This window comes from Lethenteron reissneri, chromosome 40 (assembly GCF_015708825.2).
Source record: "Lethenteron reissneri isolate LAM-NWPU_2019-01 chromosome 40, ASM1570882v1, whole genome shotgun sequence".
Lineage (NCBI taxonomy): Eukaryota > Metazoa > Chordata > Hyperoartia > Petromyzontiformes > Petromyzontidae > Lethenteron > Lethenteron reissneri.
Window position 1 is genome coordinate 1,727,851 of NC_083818.1, and position 20,719 is coordinate 1,748,569.

General features: G+C 49.1%; 1 protein-coding gene across 1 annotated transcript; it reads right to left on the minus strand.

The window, feature by feature from the left end:
• Nucleotides 1–510: 510 nt before the first annotated feature.
• Nucleotides 511–16,882, minus strand: PDE6D (phosphodiesterase 6D). The gene is made up of 5 exons (XM_061567921.1): nt 16,588–16,882; nt 4,885–4,973; nt 3,804–3,929; nt 3,175–3,280; nt 511–1,119 (listed from the first exon to the last, which is right to left on the minus strand). The coding sequence occupies exons 1-5, from the start codon at nt 16,632–16,634 to the stop codon at nt 1,038–1,040; spliced, it is 450 nt and encodes a 149-aa protein (XP_061423905.1). The 5' UTR covers nt 16,635–16,882; the 3' UTR covers nt 511–1,037.
• Between the last annotated feature and the right edge of the window lie 3,837 nt (nt 16,883–20,719).

The following is a 20,719-nucleotide window of genomic DNA, read 5'->3' on the forward strand; positions in this document are numbered from 1 at the left end:
TTCTGGTTGGATGGGTGGGTTTCTGGTTGGATGGGTGGGTTTCTGGTTGGATGGGTGGGTTTCTGGTTGGATGGGTGGGTTTCTGGTTGGATGGTGGGTTTCTGGTTGGATGGGTGGGTTTTTGGGTGGATGGGTGGGTTTCTGGTTGGATGGGTGGGTTTCTGGTTGGATGGGTGGGTTTCTGGTTGGATGGGTGGGTTTCTGGTTGGATGGGTGGGTTTCTGGTTGGATGGGTGGGTTTCTGGTTGGATGGGTGGGTTTCTGGTTGGATGGGTGGGTTTCTGGTTGGATGGGTGGGTTTCTGGTTGGATGGGTGGGTTTCTGGTTGGATGGGTGGGTTTCTGGTTGGATGGGTGGGTTTCTGGTTGGATGGGTGGGTTTCTGGTTGGATGGGTGGGTTTCTGGTTGGATGGGTGGGTTTCTGGTTGGATGGGTGGGTTTCTGGTTGGATGGGTGGGTTTCTGGTTGGATGGGTGGGTTTCTGGTTGGATGGGTGGGTTTTCTTGGATGGGTGGGTTTCTGGTTGGATGGGTGGGTTTCTGGTTGGATGGGTGGGTTTCTGGTTGGATGGGTGGGTTTCTGGTTGGATGGGTGGGTTTCTGGTTGGATGGGTGGGTTTCTGGTTGGATGGGTGGGTTTCTGGTTGGATGGGTGGGTTTCTGGTTGGATGGGTGGGTGTGCGGGTGAGTGGGTGGATTTGTGATGTGAGCAAGTGTAGGTGTGTGGCGAGGAAATTCTTTTGTTGATGTGCAAGTGTGTGGGTCAGTGTGAATGTGTCGGCAAGCACATATGTGGAAGTGCAGTGGATGGGTGTGCTGGTGTGAGTGAGCAAGAGGATGGGTGGATGGGTGAGCGAGTGAGGGCGTTAGTGGCTGGGTGAGTCAATGAGTTAGTGGCCGAGAGGGTTAACATGCGAGCGGGTGAACAGATGTATAAGTGATTAAGTGAGCGAGCGTGCGAGTGAGTGAATGAATGGCTGAGTGTAGAAGTGTGTAAATAAGTGAGCAAGCGAGTGGTGAGCGACGCCCGACATAAGCTCACACGTAGAAGAGCCGCACCTTGGAGGTGCTGACGAGGACTTCGTCGTCGAAAAAATTTGTCTCTATTACGACGTTTCCACTGTGGGGAGAGACACAGAGACTCAGCCTACAGCAGAGCGAGTGTGCGGGAAAGTGGGTGGGTCAATGAGTGTTCAGGTGGGTGGGTGTGTGGATGAGTGGGTCTGCATGTGTGTGGGCGAGTGTGTAAGTGAGTGGATGGTTTCGTAGGCGAGTGGTTTTGTGGTTGAGTGGGTGGGTTTGTGGGCGCGCGGGTGGGCGAGTAAGTGTGCGGGTGAGTGGGTGTGTGAGTGTGCGGCTGTGTGAGTGTGTGGGTGAGTGGGTGTGTAGGTGAGTGTGTGAGTGTGAAAGTGAGTGGATAGTTACATGGGTGAATGGTTGTGTGGATGAGTGGGTGGGTTTGTGGATGAGTGGGTGGGTTTGTGGATGCGCGGGTGAGTGGGTGGGCGAGTAAGTGTGCGGCCAAGTGGATGGGCTTGTGACAATGAGGTGCGGGTTAATGGGTGTGGGTGTGTGAGCATGCGGGCGAGTGGGTGGGTTTGTTGGTGAGTGAGTCGGCTTGTGTCATCAGCACACTATCGTGTCATCGTCTGTCACTATCGCGTCATCGCATCAGTGTTAATTCACTTTCTAGTCATTATATCATCATTATCATTGTGCGATTGATGTCACTGCGGAGTATCGTGTCATGTGTTATTGTGTGTAACTGCATGTTATCATGTCAAGATATTGTGTTGTCATGTCACATGTTATTCCGCGTTGTTGCATATCAGTGTGTTAGCAATGTGTGACATTGTAATAGGTTTTTACCCTTTTATCTGGCAACAAAGCTGTCACCTTTATGCAAGGGATCATGTTTGCATTAACCACAACACTTGCGGTCAAAATGCAAACAAAAAGACAACTCTGGTGTTGGACCTTTTGGTGTCATCTGGTCCAACACCATGTGAGACTGGGCTCTAGAAAAAGCTGTCTCGGGTGTGGACCAATCAATTTCAAGGACAGTGCATACATTATCAGATTTGTCTTTTTGTTTGCATTTTGACCACAAGTATTGTGGTTAATGCAAGCATGATCCCTTGTATGAAGGTGTCAGTTTTGTTGCCAAATAAAAGGTTAAAAACCTATTACTCTATCTTGCTACTGGCAAAGGAGGTCTCATAGTGTGTGACATTGCATTATTATGTCATATTATGTCACTTGTAACTGTATCATCACGTGTTGTTACACGTCTACTGCGTGTTATCGCGTGACGTGATATCGCGTCAAGTTTTATTATGTTGTTGAATGTCACTGTGTTATAGTCACGGATCATGTGTTGCCGTGTATCATTGCATGTCGCTACGTTGGCACATGCTACAGTGTTGTGTGTTGTCGTGTTATCGTGGTGTTGCTATGTTAGTGCATGTTACTGTGTTAAAGTGTTGTGTGTTGTCGTGTGTTATCGTGGTGTTGCTTTGTTAGTGCATGTTACTGTGTTATAGTGTTGTGTGTTGTGTGTTATCGTGGTGTTGCTATGTTAGTGCATGTTACTGTGTTATAGTGTTGTGTGTTGTCATGTGTTATCGTGGTGTTGCTTTGTTAGTGCATGTTACTGTGTTATAGTGTTGTGTGTTGTCATGTGTTATCGTGGTGTTGCTTTGTTAGTGCATGTTACTGTGTTATAGTGTTGTGTGTTGTCGTGTGTTATCGTGGTGTTGCTTTGTTAGTGCATGTTACTGTGTTAAAGTGTTGTGTGTTGTCGTGTGTTATCGTGGTGTTGCTATGTTAGTGCATGTTACTGTGTTATAGTGTTGTGTGTTGTCGTGTGTTATCGTGGTGTTGCTTTGTTAGTGCATGTTACTGTGTTATAGCGACGTGTGTTGTCGTGTGTTATCGTGGTGTTGCTATGTGAGCGCATGTTACTGTGTTAAAGTGTTGTGTGTTGTCGTGTGTTATCGTGGTGTTGCTATGTTAGTGCATGTTATTGTGTTATAGTGTTGTGTGTTGTCGTGTGTTATCGTGGTGTTGCTATGTTAGTGCATGTTACTGTGTTATAGTGTTGTCTGTTGTCGTGTGTTATCGTGGTGTTGCTATGTTAGCGCATGTCGCGTCATGTCGTGGGTGTCATGCGTACTTGAGCACGTTGGCCGGCATCATCTGCGACTCGGGCGCGGCTTCGATGAGCGACTGCCAGGTGTTGGTCGAGTTGGGGATCACAAACCCAAACTCAAAGTACCACTCTGCCGTGAGAGGACAACCACGCACACCTCGTCACACCTCGCCACACACTCGCACTCTTAACGTACACGTGCATCCGCTGTACATGTAGCGTTATAAGGAGATTGGGAGGTGAGTGGGCGGTGAGCGGACGATGGGTGATGAGTGGGCAGGCGAGTGATTGAGCGAGTTGGGGGGCGAGTGGGTCGGTGAGCGGATAGGTGAGCAAGATGGGAGTTCAGTGGGCAGGTGCCCGAGTGAATGAGTAAGTGGGTTGAGAGATGGGCGAGTGAGTTGGGAGGCGAGCGGGCATGTAAACGGATGGGTGAGCAAGGTGGGAGATGAACAGGCAGGTGAGCGAGTGAGCGAGCTGGGAGGTGGGCGGGCAGGCGGGCGGGTGAGTGAGTTGGGAGATCAGCAGTCGGGTCGGCAAGTGAGTTGGTGGTGGAGTAAGGAGAATTGGTTGGTGAGCAAGTGGATTAGCAAGCGAGCGAATTGGTGGGCGAGCAGGCAAGAGAGTTGGGAGGGAATTGGGTGGACACACACCTTCCAGACATTGTCCCTTGAAGAACACCTTCTGCTCCAGGCGAAATTTGTCCATCTGTTCAGCGGATGAGAAGTTGATCTCCCGAGACACCGCGCGGCATTTTAGAATCTTCTTGGGCACGCGTGCTGTGGGTGGTGGGGCGGAGGGAGGAATCGGGGGGGGGGGGGGGGGTTGCAGGCACATGAGCCCACACATGGGTGAATAAGATTTGGCAAAGAAACGGTTACGCTGGGTGGGATGCGTGCATAGAATGGGGGGGCGGCCGATTGACCTGACGGCAGACAGTGGGAGACTTTGAAGCAGATACAGAGGGTCTCTGTGAGTTTGTGGGGTCTGAGGCCAAGAGCAGACGGTGAGATATTGTCAGAGCAGATCCTGCCTGGTTATAATGGAACTCCACTAACCTGGCCAACCATGCACAACAAAACTAAAAGGTATGGAGGCTAACCATGCACGGCCACTATCACTTTCGCACACACGTACACGCACACTCGTACACACCCGAACACACCCAAACACACCAATATACAAAAAGGCAAAGATCTCCCGTATAGCCTTAACAAACTGTTGGGGCAAGTGCTGTTCGTGAGCACACTAGGTGTGTGGGTGGCCAGCACCACGCCTGGCCGCATGTCTCCCTAATTGCGATGTTTACACACCACACCAAGTACTCATTTGACGGTCAGTCGACCTAGGGGAGGCCCAGGACAGGTTCAGATAATCGTCACTGGTGTTGGACGTGAGCAGGAATTGAACTCGGGTCGTCGGGTTTGTAGCGCAGCGCGCTAACCACTACAATACCGCTCCCCGACTGTAATACGCACACAATAACCGCCATTCGCCACTAAGTGGCGGTGATGTCACCACGACGCCGGTGCCAGGCTACGTGCACTTAAAGGCCACGCGAAGTGTCGAAAGCCCGCTGGCAGGTTACGGGACAGTCCCAGCTGCCATGCGGTGACTGAGATGACTGGCCGATGCACCACCTGTGCCCCCTACTGTGCCAACTTGCTGTGTTTTATCCGCCCGGCGCTCGGCTCGTTGTTGTGAGCACGCACACACACTCAGAAACACACGCACCTTCGTGCTCCACCCCGGGCACCGACAGGTCCTCCGTGCCCTGCCACAGCACCTTGCCACTCTCTGCATCCCGCAGGTTCATCCAGTTGCTGATGCGAGGGAAAGTCAAGGAATCAACATGGACCGCCGCCGTGTGTGCGCGCGCGTGCGTGCGCGCATGCCTGTGTGCAAGCCTTGTGCTTGCAGGTGTGCGCACACTGGTGTTTGTGGAGGAGGCTCGTGGAGGAAGCGACTGGGTAGTTGGGAGGCAGTCGCCCTCCAGCAGCAGCGGAGGATGGAGACGGGAGGAGCGACGCTCACAACGTACGAGCTAAGCGCCGCGCGGATACAACGCAGCGAGTTGGTAGAGTGGGCAGCACAGGCAGCTCAGTCAGCCCATGGCATCTGGTTCTTTCCCGTGAACCCCTGCTGGCGAGCCTTTCACATGTCACGTGACGGCCTCAAAGTGCACCTAGCCCGGCACAGGCACTTTTGGTGACGTCACCGCCCACTTAGTAACGAATGGCGGGCGTTGTTGTCGTTTAATCCCACTGCTTGCGGGTGCGCGCACGTGAGCTATTGTGTGTGTGTCACTCTAAACGAAGCTCACACGGGTCTTGTTTTGGCCACAGTTAGGCCTCATCTTCTCTCCGCTTGCGCCACACAGACCCCATTACAAGGACATCTGCACCGGTTTGAAACATTCGGACCGGCCTGGGTTTAACCAGGCTGGTACACAGTTGCGAGCAGTTCACAGGCACGGAGCATTGGACTCGGGAGCTAATGCATAAACACGTTCCGACCTCGGTTGGAAAGCATTACCAAAGGAATGTTTTGCTTGACGTGGGAAGAATCCCGAGTAGCTGGAGAAAACCCACCACCACGCACACGAGAGGGACAACACTCAGAGGGTCGACGCAGAAAGTACACTTGTAATACTGAAATCTGGCACCCCCCCCCCCCCTCTTGCCCTCTCGCCAACCCTCTATAGGAATTTAATTAGCAGTAATGACCGTCACTAAGCGCATAATCCACAGGCGGCCGGGCCAGGCAGCGACCGCTGCTGCACGCGTGCCCTCCGAGCACAGGGAGCACATGAATATTTAAGTTTTTGACATTAGAACTCGGAGTGCGAAGGTCACGAGTTAAATTCCCAGTAGGGGGTCGACTCAGCTCATCATCATTATCCACCACAATCATCACTAAGACCAACATCATCAAATCACCGCCACCATGTATGTATGTGGAACTTCTTTCGCACGGGACGTAGCTATCCATGCTAATCGGAGGTGTGTGGAGGGAAGGATAATAAAACTAAACACAAAAAGCAGCTATTACCGAGATCGAAGACAAACATCCCTCGTATGGCCTTAACACACTGTTAGGGGCAAGTGCTGTTAGCGGGTCAAACCACCATCGTCAAAACCACCGCACACAATCGTCCACCATCATCAAACCATCACGGTCATTGTGACTATCAACATCGACGTCCAATAGTCTGAATGCTTCTGCTGGTGGCTGTGTGCCAAGGATGCGTTTCTTTACTTTGCAATCGCACTTGAGCGAGCTTGTCAAGTGCGCGGAGTACAGTAGGAATGAAAAATGGCAAAAGCTAGAGAGGGCTTTTCTGCAGGCGAGCGGACACTCCCGGAACGATGGCATGGTCAGAATCACGGCATTCCGTGGTGGGAACGCAAAACGAATCACTCGCCGTCGTTGAAAGAATACAAGCGAACAACATAAATAAGCAGACAATACGCCTCCTACCCATATCTGTACCTCCACATGAAAAGAATCAAGTTTTTTTTTAGATGCTATCAGCCACAGGGTCGTGTGGGAGTGTATATCGGAAGCATTGGTTCAATGCAAGTAAAACTCAGGAGCGGTTTAGACGTGCACTCTCTCACCAATGATTATTTGTGGCAGTGCGATAAGATTATATTGCATCCATCAAGGGCCCATGACTCAACCTGGCTATGCTGATGAGACACTGCACGTTGACACCGTTCTCAAGAGTTTGCTTGTATTGAAGCTGCCAAACGACAGGCACTCCCAGAAGGTCGTGTGGTCAATGGGATGTGTAGGAAATACCTACATTATTTGTATATAATTATTACTACTATAAGCCAAGAATGTGTCCCACACGTGACGTCACTCCTCGAGGCCCACGCCCCGCGTGACGTCACTCCACAGGAGGCCCACCTCCCCCCCTCATTAATATTCATGAGTGGGTGGATTTTTAGACTAACGCAGAAGTTCGAGTCGAATTCAATAATTAATTGCGCAAAGTCGTTTCAATAATGACGTTTCTTTGCAGAAAGTGACGATAAAAAAATCTAAGCAGCACAGTGCTTGACTTAAAGCTTTCGTGACTGCAGGAATTCATATTCTTGGGTCACGTGACTTTACCGTAAGACCCAAGAATACAGCAGAGCTACAACCGTGTGTGAGGTCACCCCCTTCATTAACTCATGCCCCCGTGGAAATTTACACTAACGCACAAGGTCGTGCACTCCACATGCCGCACGCCTGCCCTCATGAATAAGCATGAGCGGGTGACGTCACTCCACATGCCGCACCCCTCCACAATAACCATGAGCAGGTGACGTCAATCCACATGCCGCACCCCTCCACAATAACCATGAGGGGGTGCCGTCACTCCACATGCCGCATCTCTCCAAAATAACCATTAACGGGTGACGTCACTCCACATGCCGCACCCCTCCACAATAACCATGAGGGGGTGACGTCACTCCACATGCCGCATCCCTCCACAATAACCATTAACGGGTGACATCACTCCACATGGGGCAAACCGCCCCCCCCCCCTCATTAATAATCATGAGCTGAACAATTTTTCTATTGAATATTTCAGATTTACTACAATATACACCCGTCCTTGGACGGGCAAAAAAGCTAGTAACATTATAATTTACTTATTTCTCCAGGAAAGGCAACCCGAGTCGTATGACTCTTTTCCAGCAAGGTCCTCCTTGTCCTGGGCTTTTATGTTGAGATGTTTTCAGCCGATTAACACGGTACCGGAGCACCCGGAGACAGCCCACGCCTTGCGCGAGGACGAAGTGGGGGGGGGGGGCAACACTCAATTCCCGTAGAGATGGAAACCAATGGCGATTGGTCCACTGCTTTCTGCAACGCCTTCTCCCGGCGAGCCAGTGATGGCACCTCCTCGACACCAACATTTGTGCGGTGATCCACCACCAACCGCCCCCCCCCTCCCCCGGGCAGCCTCCAGTGCCGTGTTACCGGCGTGCGCCACCACCGCCCGGGACTCTCGTGGAGGACGGGGAAAAGTGGAGCCGACGCTTCGTCCGCTCATTCGTCTCGCCGCAGGGGCAGGAACGAGCGCATCTTCAAAGTGAGCTCAATTGCAGCTGAGCCACCTTTAGAACAGGTGTCGCCTTCCGATCCGAAAGGGGAATGCGAGTAGGTACCCCTCCCCAACACCTCCCCGACTTTTCACTCCTCTCGCCGCTCGATGACAAAGTGGGGTCGTGTTCCATAGCCAGGAGGGACAACGGCCTGCGGGCGCTGCGGTGACAAAGCGGCGCCGCGGCCAATCAGAAGCCTTGGTCGTGAGCTTCAAACGGGACGAGACAACACGGCGTGGGAAGCGCACGGCCCGTGAGGCATGTGCAAAAAAAACAACCATCAGCGTATCACGACCCAAGCCACTGTGGTCCTCTTGTCTTAGAATCAGCTTTTCTGCAGGATATGCCGACGGTTTTCTGCACATGCACAATGGCCGTGAGCCTTTTTACACCTGCGTGTGCGTCTCGTCTGAAGCTTCCGGTTTTCCAGGCGGCACTCTTATTCGGTAATGATGATGATGGGGGACTTTTCCCGTCATTTACAGATTTCATGAGAAGTGGGTCACCAGCCCGCCGGTGTGGCAACTGGCGCTTTAGTGGAATACAGACGCAGGGTTTGTCGAGGTGGTGCGGTAGTGCAGTGGCCAAGAGCGCTGCACTACGAAACCGGCGACCCGGGTTTGATTCCCACTCACGACCAATAGCAGTGGTGAACATCTGAACCGGTCCTGGGCCCTCACCTAGGTCGACTCGGCCTTAAAATGAGTACCTGGTGGAGCGTCTAAGCGTCAACACTGGAGAGATAATAGGCAGCCGCCCCTGGTGTCGGCCACCGATTTAACCTGCGCTGTGCCATCCTTCATAGGTGCTCGCTAACAGCACCTGCCCTAAGAATCTGCTAAAGGCTATACGTGGATCTTAGTCTTTGACGTACAGCTCCCGAGCGTGCTTTCCGGTTGTACCGCGTGTCGTTCAGCGCGGTGTACAACACATTTTATGATCGTAACATCCCGTGTCCGACGTTTCGCTCCATCAGGAAAACGCTGCCAAACGCGCAGAGCGCCGAGGCGTCGTGCGGAGCAACACGCGGCACAGCCCGGACGGACCACGTGGAGAGCGACGGCGTAAACAGTGCGCAAGCGATAGGGAAACGTCACGATTCATAGAACAATTCTCACGCTCACTTTATGTGACGAGTAAATGTCGGCTGTGAAAATCGGTTGCGGACAACCCGTGTAAGTAATATTTAAATGTTTAAAAAAAATTTGTTTACAAATCCCATCAGCCACACGCCCTTCTGGGAGTGTATATCGGCACCGTTGGTTCAATGGGAGAAAATTGCACAAGACGCTACAATAGTCACAACAAATGGGAATACACCAAGCAGTTAAAATACTAACAAGACAACGGAGATAAAACATACGAGAGAAACAGTAGAAATGAGGCCAGATGAACGGCAGCGAATATACTGGATTGACAACACTAACACGACAATAATGCGATGGAACAAAACGAGACTGACAATACAAACAGGGCAGAATGGGATGAACAAATACAAACGAGACTGCCAGGAAATGTTGACAGAACGAGAGAGAAGGGGCCGTACAGGGAGACAAACGAGACACATAATCGTGACCCTCCCCCCCCAAAATCATGGCAATTAATCTCAGTCTCCAGAAGCACAAGGGAATTAATAAAGTTGCGCGAAAATAAAGTTGTTTTAAAAATGTAACTCATTGGCTGTGTCGGGTGGTGGTGGGTTTAACGACACACGCGATCGAACCCAAAACAACTCTATTATGGATATTTCACCCCCCACTGAAGGAGGGGATTGGAGGGATCCAGGACCAGTGCAGATATCACTCCGTGCCACTAATGTTATCCCAAGGCTGGGAATCAAAACTCGGATCGCCAGGTTCTTCAGCGCAATGCGTCCCCCCTCGTATTTGTAAGAAGTTTGCGTTGCCTTCGGACAGGTCAGCAACCTGCGGCTTCAGAGCAGCGTGCGGCGCTTTAAGAACCGCCACTTCGTGACGTTTTTGATTAAGGACCCACCGTCTTGTGTTCGCGCACATCGTGGCTTTTCAAATACCGAGCTATGTTTTTTGTTTTTACCTTATTCCAAATAAATGGCTCTTCTTGTTATTTTGGTTGCCAACCCCTGGCTTAGGATATCAAACACCCGTCAAGTGCTGTGGCAGTCTTTCATCGGTTACAGACTGGCCCTGTCTGTATGTAGGCCTGCATGTGAGCATATTATGTACGCTAGATGGTAAGAAACCATAAACTACTGATCCATCAAATTTAAATGTCACCGATATTAGCTAAACATCCCAATACAGGTATTCCTTGACCTAAGCAATAGATGCATTCCTGGAAAAGCGCACGTTTTATCTCAAAATTGCGTATGTCGAAAGCAATTTTCTCATAGGGAAAAATGTTAAAGGGGATTTCACTCACACTCGCAGACATAATCGCCTATATTATCTTCGCCTATATCAACACAATACAAGCACACACAATATTATACTCGGTCATCAATTCTTAACGACCTGTGTTCTCTTGCTACAGTACCCACTCATTAATAACCCCCTTCCTCTCCGGATGTTCGCCATCCGGCCACCTGCGTTCTTCATTATCCCTTCACACTCCGTCATCGTCCCGCACCGGCTGCCGGCAACGCCATTGGCTCGCGGCGCCAGACGAGGGTGGGGCGCATGCCGCGTTGCGGATGACGTTATTCCGAACATCGCCTCGCGTACGTCAATAAAAGGTCTAAAATATATACAGAGCGCCGCTGCATTACTCCAAAATACTGAAAACAATAGCTGCAATTTACTCCATTGGGATTACACCTTACAACATCGCCCCCCCCACTCGACTGTACTATAACGCAATGTGTAATGTTACACGGTTATAATGTAACTTGTTATAATATAGCATCATATGTATTGTATCAAAACGTTAAGAACACATTTTTTTATATGATGCTATAATATAACATCGCATAATGCATTATAATGTGGTGGATATGCATTGTCTTAATATTATCAGAGTATATTCTTAGGTTTTTTCGGTAAAGTCACGTAGGTAAAAAATAAAAATTAATAAAAGTATGATAAAATAAAAAATACAAATAAAAAATCACGACGTTTCGGAGGCAACACAAGCTTCCGTCTTCAGGTGGAACCGACACAGCCACGACAACTGTATCAAGTAAATGAGAGATTACAAGAGCTACCACTCTGTATATATAATGGTTGAAGAGGGGAAGGGCCAAGTACGGCACACTTTTTATTAATATGGTAAGGTGAGGCTTAAGACTAAGAATAGACTGCATAACAAAAGACTGAGCCTTTGTTATGGAGAGGTACGGTTTGTGACTATGCCTAGCCTACATAACAAAAGTGTGAAATAAGAAAAAACTAAACCTGGTAAAACAAAACTGGCTGTCTATCAATAACCTGTAATAGTTGTCTGTCAAATAAGATGGTCCAAATAAGTGTAGTTAAATATTTTTTGCATGGTTAATCACATCTTTCCAATGATTACTCAGTTTGTAACCATCATCACGGTTGAAATTATGTCTGTGTTTGTATATTTGTATGGCTTCCTGTACAAACCTTTGATGGTAGCCAGGAGGTTTGCAGAGCACCTTGGTCTCGGAAAAGACAATTTCATGAGAGCCCACAGAGTTGTAGCAATGATCGGCAATGGCCGAAGAATCAGTTCTGCCGTGTTTCAGATCTGACTTGTGCTCGCGGACACGATCAGAAACATGACGTTTCGTTTCTCCAATGTAGCAATCACCACAACTGCAACTCAATTTGTAGACTCCAGGATACTGTAAGTCAGGAACGACATCCTTCACAGATGGAGTCAGATCACGGATTTTATGCACTGTACTGAATCGGACTTGGATCTTATGTTTGTTTAGAATTTTGCAGATCTTTTTGGTCACGCCTGCTATGTATGGTAACGTGATAGTTTTGGTCGGAGTTTCATGTGGCTGTTTCTGTGTGGTGGGAGAAATAGCTTGGCGGATGGTGCGGTCAGAGTATCCGTACCATCAAAGGTTTGTACACGAAGCCATACAAATATACAAACACAGACATAATTTCAACCGTGACGATGGTTACAAACTGAGCAATCATTGGAAAGATGTGATTAACCATGCAAAAAAGATTTAACTACACTTATTTGGACCATCTTATTTGACAGACAACTATTATAGGTTATTGATAGACAGCCAGTTTTGTTTTACCAGGTTTAGTGTTTTCTTTTTTCACACTTTTGTTATGTAGGCTAGGCGTAGACACAAACCGTACCTCTCCATAACAAAGGCTCAGTCTTTTGTTATGCAGTCTATTCTTAGTCTTAAGCCTCACCTTACCATATTAATAAAAAGTGTGCCGTACTTGGCCCTTCCCCTCTTCAACCATTATATATACAGAGTGGTAGCTCTTGTAATCTCTCATTTACTTGATACAGTTGTCGTGGCTGTGTCGGTTCCACCTGAAGACGGAAGCTTGTGTTGCCTCCGAAACGTCGTGATTTTTATTTTATTTTACTTTTATTAATTTTAATGTTTTACCTACGTGACTTTACCGAAAAAACCTAAGAATATGAATCCTTGCAGTCACGAAAGCTTCAAATCTATAATTATCAGAGCATGTTTTTGTTTGCATTCTGAACACAAGTACCGGTATTGTGGTGAATGCAGACATGATTCCTTGTAAAAGGTTTCAGTTTGGTGTTTTAACATCTTAACACAACTGTTTTGTTGCCAGAAAAAAGGGGAAAACCTATTCTCAATGTAATGGATTTCATGACATTGTATACTTTACCGTGTTATAACGTAATAACACATTATACAATGGTATAATATAACGTATATTGTATGCTACAATATCACACTGTTATAACAGTATACCATGACACATTATATGTAATAATATAGCATATACAGAGTGGCCCAAAAGTCAGGACACACAGGGTTATTATATTTAACAAATCTTATAGCATACTTAATTTATTTTAACAAATGTTCAAACTGACTCCCATTAATATCCAATGCTTGCATGAATTCTCTTTTAAAAGAAATGTAGAATTACAGCTGTAAACTTTGAACGTTCATCAATTAAGTTTTGTCTCAATTCACCCAGGGTTCTCGGAAGAATAGATAAAATAGATATGAAAAATGATAATAGATAAAATATGAACTTAAATAATATAGTTAAAATGTCTTAACGCCAGTGTTAAAATCTATTTAATAACCCTGTGTTCTGGCCACCCAGCACGGTACTATATTCTGTGGATATAATTTGGTGCTACAATTAGTGTTAGAAAGTGTAACCGTTCAAATGTGTACTCTGTTATAATCTAATGTCACATATTCAGTTACAACAGTATGCCATACAGAAATGCAATGTTACAATATGAAGTGTCACACTATAATGTATTACAATGCCACGTGTTATCATGTAAAGTCTCATACACAATGCAATATATAAGCCAACGTGTTATACATATAACGATAAGTTATCACCGCTATAATGTATAAGGGATATAATGTCACGTTATATATAATGCATTACAATGCCACGTACAGCACTGTCATGCACAAGGAAACTTCAAGAGTCGTTATCACCACGCTGCAAAGCATAAAACGCGATGTGCTATGACAATGTAACGTGTGATACACACTCGCAATGTATTCGCAAGGCCAAGGCGTGCAATGTGTTACAGTGCCACGCGCCACCTCGCACACAGTGCAAAACATAACAACGCAGCGTATTCTACAGCGATAACAGCTACCATTAGTACCACCACACGTTGTTGTATGATTCGACACGCAAGTATAAATGTATCGTCAACTCGCACACCACCCAGCACAGTCCAGGAAGATTCGTCACGTTCTGGTAAAATCTCCCGCCGCTGCTGCTGCTGCTGATTGATGTAATCGCAGAGCTGTCAGCCCCTTACCAGTGCCCTACCTGATTACAGACCAATTCAGACCTTATTGGTCACCGCGTGCCGCTTATACATCTCAGCGTTCATCCGACAAAATCCCATCACAAGGGAAGAAACACAAATAGACAAAATAATGTTTGCTGCCCGTATTGAAACGGCTGTACCTCCGTACGGACCTGGAAACTCAATTTGGCTGTACAAGAATACGTGGTTAGACACGTGTGGTTAGACACGTGTGGGTTGACACGTGTGGTTAGACACGTGTGGTTAGACACGTGTGGTTAGACACGTGTGGGTTGACACGTGTGGTTAGACACGTGTGGTTAGACACGTGTGGGTTGACACGTGTGGGTTGACACGTGTGGGTTGACACGTGTGGGTTGACACGTGTGGGTAGACACGTGTGGTTAGACACGTGTGGGTTGACACGTGTGGTTAGACACGTGTGGTTAGACACGTGTGGGTTGACACGTGTGGTTAGACACGTGTGGGTTGACACGTGTGGGTTGACACGTGTGGGTTGACACGTGTGGTTAGACACGTGTGGTTAGACACGTGTGGGTTGACACGTGTGGTTAGACACGTGTGGGTTGACACGTGTGGGTTGACACGTGTGGGTTGACACGTGTGGGTAGACACGTGTGGTTAGACACGTGTGGGTTGACACGTGTGGGTTGACACGTGTGGGTTGACACGTGTGGGTTGACACGTGTGGGTTGACACGTGTGGTTAGACACGTGTGGTTAGACACGTGTGGGTTGACACGTGTGGGTTGACACGTGTGGGTAGACACGTGTGGTTAGACACGTGTGGGTTGACACGTGTGGTTAGACACGTGTGGTTAGACACGTGTGGGTTGACACGTGTGGGTAGACACGTGTGGTTAGACACGTGTGGGTTGACACGTGTGGGTTGACACGTGTGGTTTGACACGTGTGGGTTGACACGTGTGGGTTGACACGTGTGGGTTGACACGTGTGGTTAGACACGTGTGGGTTGACACGTGTGGGTTGACACGTGTGGGTTGACACGTGTGGGTTGACACGTGTGGTTAGACACGTGTGGTTAGACACGTGTGGGTTGACACGTGTGGTTAGACACGTGTGGGTTGACACGTGTGGGTTGACACGTGTGGGTTGACACGTGTGGGTAGACACGTGTGGTTAGACACGTGTGGGTTGACACGTGTGGTTAGACACGTGTGGGTTGACACGTGTGGGTTGACACGTGTGGGTTGACACGTGTGGTTAGACACGTGTGGGCTGACACGTGTGGTTAGACACGTGTAGGTCGACAGACACGTGTGGGTAGACACGTGTGGTTAGACACGTGTGGTTAGACACGTGTGGGTAGACACGTGTGGTTAGACAGACACGTGTGGGTTGACACGTGTGGTTAGACACGTGTGGTTAGACACGTGTGGTTAGACACGTGTGGTTAGACACGTGTGGTTAGACACGTGTGGGTTGACACGTGTGGTTAGACACGTGTGGGTTGACACGTGTGGGTTGACACGTGTGGTTAGACACGTGTGGTTAGACACGTGTGGGTTGACACGTGTGGTTAGACACGTGTGGGTTGACACGTGTGGGTTGACACGTGTGGTTAGACACGTGTGGTTAGACACGTGTGGTTAGACACGTGTGGTTAGACACGTGTGGTTAGACACGTGTGGGTTGACAGACACGTGTGGGTTGACAGACACGTGTGGGTTGACAGACACGTGTGGTTAGACACGTGTGGGTTGACACGTGTGGTTAGACACGTGTGGTTAGACACGTGTGGTTAGACACGTGTGGGTTGACAGACACGTGTGGGTTGACAGACACGTGTGGGTTGACAGACACGTGTGGTTAGACACGTGTGGGTTGACACGTGTGGTTAGACACGTGTGGTTAGACACGTGTGGTTAGACACGTGTGGGTTGACAGACACGTGTGGGTTGACAGACACGTGTGGTTAGACACGTGTGGTTAGACACGTGTGGTTAGACACGTGTGGTTAGACACGTGTGGTTAGACACGTGTGGTTAGACACGTGTGGTTAGACACGTGTGGGTTAGACACGTGTGGGTTGACACGTTCTATCACCAGCGAAACGTCGCCGTACTCGGATGGTGAATGTTGTTCTTGTTGTTGTGTTTAACTCTCCAGCACAGAACGGCTGTGCGCGCCGTACCAGTCCCACGATCGCCACGTTGTTTACGCGACAAACAATGCCCCCCCCCCTCACCCCCCTACTGATTTGGCCTGGACGGGTGGTGGCGGATTCAACGACACACAATTTACATTTAGGCCATCTCACCCCCCCCCCCCCCACCAAAACACCGACCCTCTGCATCGTGAAAGAGACCGCCTTGTGCGAGCGATGATGAGGATGCTGCTGCTGCTGCTGACGAGGAGCAGCAGGAGGAGGATACAGGGTGAAGCCTTTGAGGATGGACTCGGCTTTGTCGCACTTCTCCATGAAGCCGCCGGCGAGATGTTCGCTTCCCTCGCTCTTCCTCCTGGAGGCTGGCGGGGGGCCTTCTTCCTCTCCACAACAACACCAACACGCACCTCCCTACCGGTTCACAACGTGGTTATTGACACACCACGTCGATGAATTATAATAACAACAATCGACGGTGATAATCGCCGCTGCTCCCAGGTTGACAAGACCCCGGCCGCGTCCCGAGGCGATAGAGCGGCGTCGTGACGTCACGCGGCGATCAGTGACGCCCCTTAGCAACCGCGGCGATGACGTCACCGGAAGTCGCCTTCTGCCGCGGTAGACGTCATGTGTGCTGTGTCTTTGATGACGCCGCGAAGCCGTTGTGACGCGCGAGAGGAAACTTGTATCGGGTGACGTCATGGTGCAACGGCAAGCGCCAATCCGTGTATGATTACGTCATGCATCGATGTGGCTCCCGCTTATTAAATTACGTCATGTCGCGGTGTGCCGACAGGTTGTGATGACGTCATGTAGGCTGGTAGTAACAATAACTTCGATCTTGATTTGAAGCTTTCGTGAGTGCAGGAATTACTCTTTGGTTCTTTCTTTCTACGTGACTTTATTTTCTTTCTACGTGACTTTAGGTGGATAGAGTTTTGATAAGGGAATTATTTTGGGATGGATGGTGGTGGGAGTCAGGTTTTAGGTAGGCATCCGTATGGGTGGCTTTCCTGTAGACAGTGTCCCATTGAGCCATCTGGTCTCTTTTCGATTAAAACATCCAAGAATGGTAACTTGCCATCCTTTTCCACCTCCATGGTGAATGTGATGGCTGGGTGTATGGAGTTGATGTGGTTGAGGAAATGGCCCAGAGCTGGTAGGCCATGTGGCCAGATGACGAACGTGTCATCTACATATCTCTTATACAAGGACGGACGTAGGGTGGATGCCTGGATGGCATCTGTCAAATTTCTCCATGAAAACATTGGCTACAACTGGAGATAAGGGAGAACCCATTGGGGTACCTTCAACTTGTTTGTAGAATGTTCCATTCCAAGTGAAGTAAGTGTTGGTGAGGCAGTGTCTCACCAGGGCCGGTACATCAGCATTCAGTCCTTGTTGGACCAAATCTTCAATGATTGCAATGGTGTCATACACAGTAACTTTGGTAAACAGAGATACCACATCAAAACTGACAAGCAAATCACCTGGAGATAGTGAGATGTCCTTAATTGAAGATATCAAGTGAGCTGAGTTGAGTACAGCTGAGGTGGTCTTACCAGTGAATGGTTGCAAGGTCTCAGACATAAATCGGGCCAGTTTGTAGGTGGGTGAGATAATGATGGCGATGATAGGATAGAGTGGTGTACCTTCTTTGTGGATTTTTGGTAAGCCATAAAATCTGGGTGGTCTAGCAGCAGAGGGTTTTAAGGAAAGCCGCTTGGTTGGTTCGATTAAAGATGTCGGATCAGTGATGATGTTGTTGGTTTTCATAACCAGGCGGTTGGTAGGATCTCTATTGATTTTGGTATAGCTGCATTCATTAAGTAGGTCCTGAATTTTGTTATTGTATGTGGTTTTGTCCACGATGACAGTGGCATTGCCCTTGTCGGCTGAGAGGATGACTATGTCATCTCTCTTTTTTAGTTGAGAAAGCTCAAGATGCTCATCCTTGCTGATGTGGCTAATAGGTGTCTTTGCATTTTTGAGGATTACAGCGATTTCCAATCTTGCCACGTCTGCAGGAATGTGTCCCAAACCCTTAAGGGCTACGTCGACCTGGGCAATGATATCATCAACTGAGATGTGTTTAGGGGTGACTGCGAAATTCAACCCTTTAGCTAGAACCGATTTTAGGCTGTTGGAAATGGCGATGGCTTTTTCTAAGCTCTCTCCGAGCTTACATTTACAAGCAAATCTCTTACATTGACATGCTAATCTCTCACAATACAATGGCCACCCCACAGCTTCGTTTGTCAAGATTTCTCTGATCTTACATTTACATTCAAATTTTATCTCTAGCCCCGCCCACTGACCCTTGGGCTACACCCATCTCAAACCTTTATAACTCCCTGCCTTAGCAGCGCTCCCACCATATATTTTTCCTGCCTCAGCAGCTCTCCCGCTATATTTTTTCACCTGATGACGATTTCTTGTATTGCGATCGAAACATCGTGATATTGTTATTTGATTTGATTATTTTTCTATCTACGTGGATTTACCGAAAGACCCAAAGAATATGAATTCCTGCAGTCTCTAAAGATTTAAGTCAAGATTGAGCAATATCGGCGAGATCAGAATCTCTAAAGATACTGGAAGAATCTGATAAGCTAAAAAGCTCTTTTATCACAGATATTTAGATAGAGCCAGACCATTCGAGGCCTTAAACGTGAGAAGCAGATGACACGTGATGCCATGGCATCTACGTTTAGGAACACTCCCAACAGCTTGCTACCTTCCCATATAGGGTCCATCCATTTAGTATGTACGCATGGAGGTAGGAGGGGGGTTACCTCAAATGCGTACGCTTGCATATGGGGGGGGGGGGGTCTACTGACAATGTACGTACACATAGGAAACGGGAGGCGGGGGGGTTAAGCCTCGATAATAATATGTCTACATTGGCCTGCAAATGAGCCACAGTTCAGTTTCTTCAGCTGTCAGACAAGTACTACCGGGAGAAGTGGGACTGTGGGAGAGGTGCCACTCGTATGCCACCGTACCCCTGCCTGCAGCTATCACGCAGCTCAGCAGTGAGTCTGACAGTCTGGCGGCCTGCCCCATGGGTCACACATCCTTCAATCTGGCCGCACTGCAGACTGCCGCTGGCTCAAGATTTTAGCTGCCGCAGGCCAGTGTCAAACGACACGAGCGCATTCACACGACTGCGTCTTCTGACAGAACACTCAAAAGCTGGACGATGATGATGACGCCAGCGACGCTGTGGATCTTGAGACGGCGGCCCAGCAGACTGCAGCTCGCAATGCTGTGCTCCAGCCGGACACGGCGCGTGTTCACGAAACTCCTACAATGCGTCACCTGTTCCACTGGGTTCAGTCGGCGTTTGAACCTAGCGGACACGAGACAAACTTCTAAAAGGTACGCAACTTAATTTCTATAATGCAGCCGGCGGTGGATTATCTGTTTGCTTAAACACGTTAATATTATTCATCCTTCATCGTTTCTGTGTGGATTAAATATCGGCCGTTCTATAGGATTCAAGCCGACGTACGCAGGTGGGGGGGGGGGGGGGTAAAAAGTCATCGTGCGCACAAGGAGGGGGGGGGGGTCAAGTTGTGACAGATCTTTGCTTCCGTACTCAATGGATGTCTCCATACTCTACGTCTCTCCACGTAACACATATAGACTGGAAGGACGTATTTTACACATCCCATCAGCCAAACGGCCCTCTGCGAGTGCACAACGCCAGCGGCATTAGTTCAACACAAGTTTCGACATGCAGTGTCTCATCAGCAGTCAGGCTCGCTTGAAGCAATACTGTTGCAATTCGTTTTTCAAACTATCGGCCCTGTGAAGGCCGGCGTCTACCCCCCACCCTCGCCAGGCAGGTGGGCGTGACGTCCGCCCCCTCCACTCTCTCCACTCCCTCCTCTCCCTCCTCCTCCACCGTGTTGGTCGGCTGCCGCAAGTTCCTCGCCGACCGGGTGATCGGCCCTCCTGCGCTAGCGCCCTCTCTGGGGACATACTACATTGCTGGCTCACCGCCGCACGATGCCCGCGTACCCCTCCACGAATGCTGATGCGGCAGTGCAAACGCACGCGCCCCTGCAGGCGATTACATCCTAACACACGCACACCACAGCTAACACGAGCGTGGCCCTGCAGGCGATTACATCCTAACACGCGCACACCACAGCTAACACTAGCGTGGCCCTGCAGGCGATTACATCCTAACACGCGCACACCACAGCTAACGCTAGCGTGGCCCTGCAGGCGATTACATCCTAACACGCGCACACCACAGCTAACACTAGCGTGGCCCTGCAGGCGATTACATCCTAACACGCGCACACCACAGCTAACACTAGCGTGGCCCTGCAGGCGATTACATCCTAACACGCGCACACCACAGCTAACACTAGCGTGGCGGTGCGAAC